We start from the raw sequence: 8,873 nt of genomic DNA on the forward strand, positions 1-8,873 counted from the left end.
ACACAGTAGCAGTCTCTCAATAAAATGGCACATTAACACTGAGCTCGCATCTGGCTACAGCTCCAAATGGCTCACACGGTGGAGCCTAAACAGACTGAGAGTGGATTTCGGCAGAAGCAACTCTCTCACGAAATCATGGGGGGTTTCTACGCAAAAGAAGAATTTGATTATGATAATATGGCTTTCCCCTTTCTGGCAATAAAACAGAAAGGGGAAAACCCTATTATCATAATTTAATACTGGCAAAGGAGGTCTCATGAAATAATTTGCTTGTCAGGAGAAGCAAACCTCATGGACCTTCTCCCTGAGATTTCCCTGCAGCACTACAATGCCAAACACCAGAAGCGGTGGCCTGTGAAGAATATTGGTGAAAGACCAATATAGGTTGGACAGCAGACACGACAAAGCGGACAACTATTAACATCACGCAGGTAATGGTCAAAGTTATAAATCACATTTGCAAATAAACGTGACAGCCACATCCAGCGCACCAGTAATCTTCTGCTTCAGGATATTTACCTTGTCGGAGGGCGACACGCTGCTCCTCTTGTGCCGTCTCCGTGTCTTCGCCCGCTTGTTCACGGACTTTGTCTCCCCGCAGGTCTTGGGGCTCTCGCAAGTGGCGGTGCCATTTTTGAGCGCTGTCTGAAAGAACACGGTCAGTTAGTTGAGGTTGGTTGTGTTTCGTGTGGCCACGGCCATATACACTGACGAAGTCACGGCCTGTAGGTAACCCACCCCTGCTCTAAGACGTGTAGGACCGGGTGTCTAGACCTGCTTCTGTACATACACGTACTACTTTGGAACGGCTCGTAGAGTGTTGCCAACTCAGCAATTTTGTTGCTCGATTTAGAGGCATTTTTGGGGGTTTACCAAGCGACCAAATTTGAGTGACTTTCTGGGATAATTTTGAGGATTTAGAAGCAATTCCCGCTGCGTATGAATGTACGCATTCACATGACATTTAAAATGGCTCATCGACTCAAAAAAGCGCGCTCTTAGAAATCCTACGTCACTTTGCTATGGCACAATGTCGAGTGCCATTTATTATAACTAGTCTAGGCATAATGCAGCCTTATTGAGTTAGCAACAATGCTGTCAAACCACTGTGTGCCCATTTTCCCCATTCATGTTTGTGGCTGACATGCTTCCAACCTGCGCATGCATCACTGTGCACATTCTCCGCCGCCTGGTGAGGAAGTTCGTTTAGACAAAGTGTATTATATTGTCGGGCTTTCCCGGGTATCCCTTGCAACAGGTGTGTTGTGTCTCAAGATGTAAATATAACCATGTACACGTACACAGAGATACGAAGTGCACAAGTACACACAGACAAGCGATACAAAGACAAAGACCCCCCCCCGTATAGCCTTAACAGACTGTTGGGGCAAGTGCTGTTAGCAAGCACCTAGAAAGGCCGGAAGAGCACACGAGGGGGTGGGTGGTCAGCACCACGCCCGGCTGCCTTTGTCTCCCCAGTGGCGATGTTTACACACTGCGCCTGGTCCTCATTTGTAGCTGAGTCGACCTAGGGGAGGCCCAGGACCGGTTGAGCTCACAGCCAGAGTCTGAGACACTCACCTTGAAGGACGTGACGGCTTTGTCATACGCCTTGATGAGCGCTGTGCCGTCCCAAATGTCAGAATCGTCACTCTACACAGGGCACACAACCACCACCACCATCACCACCACGACCCTTTTGAGTCAACATCGACCGCACGCGGCACGCTCAGCACGTGCTACGCTCAACACGCGGCACGTGCCACGCTCAACACGCGGCACGCTCAGCACGTGCCACACGCTCAGCACGTGCCACACGCTCAGCACGCGGCACACGCTCAGCACGCACCACACGCTCAGCACGTGCCACACGCTCAGCACGTGCCACACGCTCAGCACGTGCCACACGCTCAGCACACGGCACGCTCAGCACGTGCCACACGCTCAGCACGCGGCACACACTCAGCACGCGGCACACGCCACACGTGGCACACGCCGCACGTGGCACACTCAGCACGCGGCACGCTCAGCACGCGGCGAGACCCACGGCGTTCCCCGACACCCGGAGCGCTGTGCGAGAGAAGTGACGTCCGTCCACTGAAGTACCAGGGCGCGGCGCATTGCGGCGCTTGTTTTGACCATACTTCACCACGCTGGTACCAGAGCGGGTCTGTGAATGCGGGCGAGTGAAGGCTCGAGTTCCGTACAGTGCTGACACACACGCAATTTGCAGGTTAATTGAATGCAAGTACACCATCGAAACTGATAGCAAGAGGAAATTATATACCGAGCCAGTGGTAGAAATTCCTCATTTCGAGGGCGGCGAGCGGCGACTCGCATATGACCACCGCTGTTGATTCGCCACAAAGTAGTGCACTGTTGACTTCATTCACACCGCACTGTAGTGTCACTGTACAATGCACGTAAGCCCAATTGTGCACGCGCAGACAGCGCTGTACACGCGTACCGTGCGAACATAACGTCAACAACATAACGTCAATAACACAACATAACGTCAATAACATAACGTCAATAACACAACATAACGTCAATAGCACAACAACATAACGTCAACAACATAACGTCAATAGCATAACGTCAATAACGTGTTCATTCTGCTTCGCGGTGCACAGCATACAGAAGAAGTGCATCCGACAGCCACGACTCTACTGACGCTACATAACGTCAATAACACAACATAACGTCAATAACATAACGTCAACAACATAACTTCAAATTTCGATTTAAAGCTTTCGTGACTGCAAGGATTCATCTTCTTTGGTTCTTTCGGTAAAGTCACGTAGAATGAGAATAAAATAATAAATTGATCAAATAAAATAACACAATAATATTCTCACGATGTTTCGGCCACAACACAAGCGGCCTTCATCAGGTGAAGGGACGAGACTGTCTGGTAGGACAGCGCTGGAGTGAAAAAAGGCACGCTCAGATCACGACCTTTAAGCTGTGTCAGAAGAAACAAAGCGCCTTGACAAAGGAATTAGCATATAATTGAGCATTGAAATGGCCGAGTGATTAGCTTGTGACTGGTCACAGAAATGGCTATGTTAAAGTTAAAGCATACACATCCGCAGAGGCACCCCTTGACAAAGGAATTAGCATAGAATTTATCATTGAAATAGCTAAGTTAAAGCATACACATCCGCAGAGGCACCCCTTGACAAAGGAATTAGCATAGAATTTAGCATTGAAATAGCTGAGTGATTAGCTTGTAACTGGTCACAGAAATAGCTATGTTAAAGTCAGAGCATACACATTCACCGAAGCACCTAGTATAAATCAAACAGGAGAATTTAGCATTGAAATAACTAGGCGAATTTAGCATTGAAATAACTGAGTGATTAGCTAGTGACTGGTCACAGAAATGGCTATGTTGAAGTCAAGGCCTACACATCTGAGCTATTCACAGTAACTGGGTATACAATACAATGTATAATGAATACTATATAGTGAACCAATAAAAAACTAAAATATAAATTACCTTAATGTTATCAATAAACTCTATATTCTCCAATCAACTAAGCTACCAACAATAAGTCGTTATATATCACAATGCTATATGGCGAAAAAATGGGTGGATTCTCACCCTCAACTTTAGCAACACGGATAGCTACGGGCCCCGTTCAGACGGACGAGTTCATCCAAGGTCGGAACAGAGGAGGGGGAGAGAGACAGCTGCGAGGCGCTATTATACTCCATGTTGTAAACCATACCATTAACCGTGGTGTGAGAGGTATTAAGAGTCAATGCTGGCGAAAGAGCTGCGGTCTGAAGGTCATCGTAAAAAACAATTAAGAACGGAAATGGTTTAAAACATCTTTCCAATGGTTACTAAGCCAGAATCCATATTCTCGGTTGAAATTGTCTCTGTACTTGTATATGTGAATGGCCTCATGAACGAATCTCTCATGGTAGCCGGTTGGTTTGCAAAGAACCTCCGTCTTGGAGAAGTCAATGTCATGTGAGCCCACTGAATTATAACAGTGATCTGCCACGGCAGAGGAGTTCGTCCTACCGTGTTTCAAGTCTGCTTTATGTTCACGGATGCGGTCCGAGATATGTCGTTTGGTTTCTCCAATGTAGCTACTACCACAGAGGCACTTTAGTTTGTAAACGCCCGGGTACTGTATGTCTGGAACAGCATCTTTTACAGATGGAACTAGATCACGGATTTTATGTATTGTGTTGAATCGGACCTGGATCTTGTGTTTATTCAGGATATTGGAGATCTTTTTAGTCACCCCTGCAATGTAGGGTAAGGTGATGGTTTTGAGTGGCTCCACAAGAGAATCCTTGCAGTCACGAAAGCTTTAAATCGAAATTTAACCGCCTCTACGGGGAGGGATTTCACACATCCTTAAGATCATTCAACAGACTCTGGGATAAGAAGGATCAACTAATCAAGACTCTCACCTTTCTGAAGAGATGCCGCGACTCTAAGGTAATACCAACCGCATTTACACTAACCTCTGCTGTTGCAACGTCTCTCAATGCAAAACGAATTCTAGCTAGAATTAGCTTCGCTCTTATCTCGGAAAAAATTCAGACTTACACGCACCTAACTCGATCAGTTAGACAAGACACTCTACAAATCACACTTAAAATTGACAGCAACAATGTCTACATCGGATTGGGAACATGTAGACAATATGACTACCTCTTCGGCTGCCACTATGTCGACCAAATGTAGGGACAATTTGATTTCCAAATTCAATCACCTCTCCAGCAAAAAATTGGACCCACACACCGAAAAGATAGACGTCAACAAAGTCGTAATTAATCGCAGTAACAGTTCCATTTCTGATGGTCTGAAATCCGTTTTAGCTAAAGGTCTAAACTTTGCTGTCACACCGAGACACTTACCGGTTAATGATATCATTGCCTATGTCGACGTTGCACTCAAGGGCTTGAGTCCCATCGCTGCAGACGTAGCAAGATCTGAAATCGCTGCAACCCTTAAAAACGCTAAGTTGCCACCCAGCAACATCAGCAAAGACGAGCGTTTTGAATTATCTCAATTAAAAAAGAGGGATGATATTGTCGTCCTCTCAGCCGACAAGGGCAATGCCACTGTCATCATGGACAAAACAGAATATAACAACAAAATTCAAGAACTACTCAACGATGGCAGCTATACAAAAATAAAAAGAGATCCCACCAACAGCCTGGTTACCAAAACGAACAAAATCATCTCTGATTCAACAGCATTAATTGATGAGACCAAACAGTTCTCGTTGAAACCCTCTGCTGCCAGACCACCAAGATTATATGGCCTTCCAAAGATACACAAAGAAGATACACCCCTTCATCCCATCGTCTCTACTATCAACTCCCCCACCTATAAACTGGCACGTTTTCTTGTTGATATACTGCGACCTTTCACTGGAAAAACCACCTCTGCGGTACTAAATTCTACTCACCTGGTATCGACAATCAAAGGCATTTCCCTGTCCCCAGACGACCTGCTTGTCAGTTTTGATGTGGTGTCCTTGTTCACCAAAGTCCCGGTACCTGACACCATTGCTATCATTGAAGACCTGGTTCATCAAGGACTGCACAATGATGTACCCCCCCTGGTGAGACATTGCTTAACCAACACATACTTCACCTGGAATGGAACTTTCTACAAACAAACTGAGGGTACCCCAAGGGGCTCCCCCCTATCTCCGGTTGTAGCCAACGTATTCATGGAAAATTTTGAAACTGACGCCATCCAGACTGCCACTCTACGCCCGACCTTATGGAAGAGGTACGTGGATGACACCTTTGTCATCTGGCCACATGGCCAGCCTGCTCTAGACCAATTCCGCAACCACATCAATTCCATACACCCAGCCATCAGATTTACCATGGAGGTCTAAAAAGATGGCAAACTACCCTTTTTGGATTTCTTAATTAAGAGGAGACATGATGGTTCAATGAGTCACTGTCTACAGGAAAGCCACCCATACAGATGCTTACTTGAAACCGGATTCCCACCGCATCCATCCCAGAAGAACTCCCTCATCAAGACTCTATACCATAGAGCCCAATGCATTTCCGACCAGGAACACATTACCAGTGAACTCAAGCACGTACACCAGGCTCTCAGGGCTAATGGTTACTCCGACTACACAATCCGCAAAGCCATCACTCCAGTCATGAAGAAGGATTATCTTGTGGAGCCACTCAAAACCATCACCTTCCCCTACATTGCAGGGGTCACTAAAAAGATCTCCAAAATCCTGAATAAACACAAGATCCAGGTCCGATTCAACACAATACATAAAATCCGTGATCTAGTTCCATCTGTAAAAGATGCTGTTCCAGACATACAGTACCCGGGCGTTTACAAACTAAAGTGCCTCTGTGGTAGTAGCTACATTGGAGAAACCAAACGACATATCTCGGACCGCATCCGTGAACATAAAGCAGACTTGAAACACGGTAGGACGAACTCCTCTGCCGTGGCAGATCACTGTTATAATTCAGTGGGCTCACATGACATTGACTTCTCCAAGACGGAGGTTCTTTGCAAACCAACCGGCTACCATGAGAGATTCGTTCATGAGGCCATTCACATATACAAGCACAGAGACAATTTCAACCGAGAAGATGGATTCTGGCTTAGTAACCATTGGAAAGATGTTTTAAACCATTTCCGTTCTTAATTAATTGTTTTTTACGATGACCTTCAGACCGCAGCTCTTTCGCCAGCATTGACTCTTAATACCTCTCACACCACGGTTAATGGTATGGTTTACAACATGGAGTATAATAGCGCCTCGCAGCTGTCTCTCTCCCCCTCCTCTGTTCCGACCTTGGATGAACTCGTCCGTCTGAACGGGGCCAGTAGCTATCCGTGTTGCTAAAGTTGAGGGTAAGAATCCACCCATTTTTTCGCCATATAGCATTGTGATATATAACGACTTATTGTTGGTAGCTTAGCTGATTGGAAAATTTAGAGTTTATTGATAACATTAAGGTAATTTATATTTTAGTTTTTTATTGGTTCACTATATAGTATTCATTATACATTGTATTGTATACCCAGTTACTGTGAATAGCTCAGATGTGTAGGCCTTGACTTCAACATAGCCATTTCTGTGACCAGTCACTAGCTAATCACTCAGTTATTTCAATGCTAAATTCGCCTAGTTATTTCAATGCTAAATTCTCCTGTTTGATTTGTACTAGGTGCCTCGGTGAATGTGTATGCTCTGACTTTAACATAGCTATTTCTGTGACCAGTTACAAGCTAATCACTCAGCTATTTCAATGCTAAATTCTATGCTAATTCCTTTGTCAAGGGGTGCCTCTGCGGATGTGTATGCTTTAACTTAGCTATTTCAATGCTAAATTCTATGCTAATTCCTTTGTCAAGGGGTGCCTCTGCGGATGTGTATGCTTTAACTTTAACATAGCCATTTCTGTGACCAGTCACAAGCTAATCACTCGGCCATTTCAATGCTCAATTATATGCTAATTCCTTTGTCAAGGCGCTTTGTTTCTTCTGACACAGCTTAAAGGTCGTGATCTGAGCGTGGCTTTTTTCACTCCAGCGCTGTCCTCCAGTCTCGTCCCTTCACCTGATGAAGGCCGCTTGTGTTGTGGCCGAAACGTCGTGAGAATATTATTGTGTTATTTTATTTTATCAATTTATTATTTTATTCTCATTCTACGTGACTTTACCGAAAGAACCAAATAAGAACATAACGTCAATAACACAACAACATAACGTCAATAACATACTGTCAATAACATAACGTCAACAACATAACGTCAATAGCATAACGTCAATAACACAACATAACGTCAATAGCATAACGTCAACAACATAACGTCAATAACACAACATAACGTCAACAACATAACGTCAACAACATAACGTCAATAACGTGTTCATTCTGCTTCGCGGTGCACAGCATACAGAAGAAGTGCATCCGACAGCCACGACTCTACTGACGCTACCCCCCACTCTCACCAACCCGCACTGAGCAGGCGAGGTGAAGTATGGTCAAGTTAATAAACCCCACGGGGTGTGCAGAGGCCCTCGTCCAGCAGTGGACACGTGGAGCACAAAGAGGAGGGGGTATGGGAGAGGAGGAGGAGCGGGCGCGACTTGTCCATCACCTGCCCCTTCTGGTAGACGACGTCTCCCCGCGACACGGCCATGGACGATGGTGCGAGCGAGCGAGCCCGCAAAGAGGCCCCCTAGGAGCTTTGAAACCTCGCAGGAGAAGCGCGCGACTGAAGGTGGTGGTGGTTGTTGTTGTTGGCGGCGGGGGTGGTGGTGGTGAAGCCAAGCCGGCCGGTTCCCTTACGTAACGAACAGCAGCAGCAAGTAGACACGCTGCTTTAGCTGGGTGTTGTTTATCGGAGCTTATCGAAGGCCGCCTCTCTCGCTGCCTCCGAGTGAAGGGAGCGCGCGCCCCATGTGCGCCCTGAACGCCGCCACCGCAAACCTGCGACTCGCCGCCGGCGGCCATCTTACGCAAGGGAAGCGTCGCCCGCCGCTGTGAATGGGAAAGCCGGCGATGGGCGTCATCAACACGTCACCACTTCACCTCCCCAGGAAGAAACGGGACACGGGGATTGGGCCAAAGCGGGAAACTCTTCCCTGTGTAAGATGGCCGACAGGAACGCGTACACCGCGGCAGCGCTACGGACCCCGCCCCCTCCTCCCCGTCTCCCCCCCCGCCATTATCCTCCCCGCTACCGCTATAGGCGCTGCGCGAGACGCCGCGTGATAAAAATGTTTTATGATTAATTAGGGCGCAACCTCGGTCTGTGACGTAACAAACATAATTGTTGGGGGCGGTGTCAGCTGACGTCACTGGCAGGTATCGAATTTCTAAGCGCGTCACATCCGC

At 46.8% G+C, this 8,873-nt stretch overlaps 1 protein-coding gene across 1 annotated transcript; it reads right to left on the reverse strand.

Annotated features, from left to right (window-relative positions):
* Positions 1 to 444: 444 nt before the first annotated feature.
* On the reverse strand, positions 445 to 8,656 carry LOC142931289 (survival motor neuron protein-like). Its single transcript, XM_076075028.1, has 3 exons — positions 8,134 to 8,656; positions 1,582 to 1,653; positions 445 to 645 (listed from the first exon to the last, which is right to left on the reverse strand). Exons 1-3 carry the CDS (start codon positions 8,173 to 8,175, stop codon positions 445 to 447), a joined length of 315 nt encoding a protein of 104 aa, XP_075931143.1. The 5' UTR covers positions 8,176 to 8,656.
* Positions 8,657 to 8,873: the final 217 nt, after the last annotated feature.

Source organism: Petromyzon marinus, chromosome 52 (genome assembly GCF_048934315.1).
Source record: "Petromyzon marinus isolate PM22_M1 ecotype Great Lakes invasive population chromosome 52, UKy_Petmar_22M1.pri1.0, whole genome shotgun sequence".
Classification (NCBI taxonomy): Eukaryota; Metazoa; Chordata; class Hyperoartia; order Petromyzontiformes; family Petromyzontidae; genus Petromyzon; species Petromyzon marinus.

Bases quoted from the DNA above. Each gene is read 5' to 3' on its own strand.
- LOC142931289 (XM_076075028.1), bottom strand. From the start codon at position 8,175: ATGGCCGTGTCGCGGGGAGACGTCGTCTACCAGAAGGGGCAG. The intron at 1,654-8,133 runs GTGATGGACAAG...TGCCCTGTGTAG, and splicing joins TCGTCTACCAGAAGGGGCAG to AGTGACGATTCTGACATTTG. The intron at 646-1,581 runs GTGAGTGTCTCA...GTGTTCTTTCAG, and splicing joins AAGCCGTCACGTCCTTCAAG to ACAGCGCTCAAAAATGGCAC.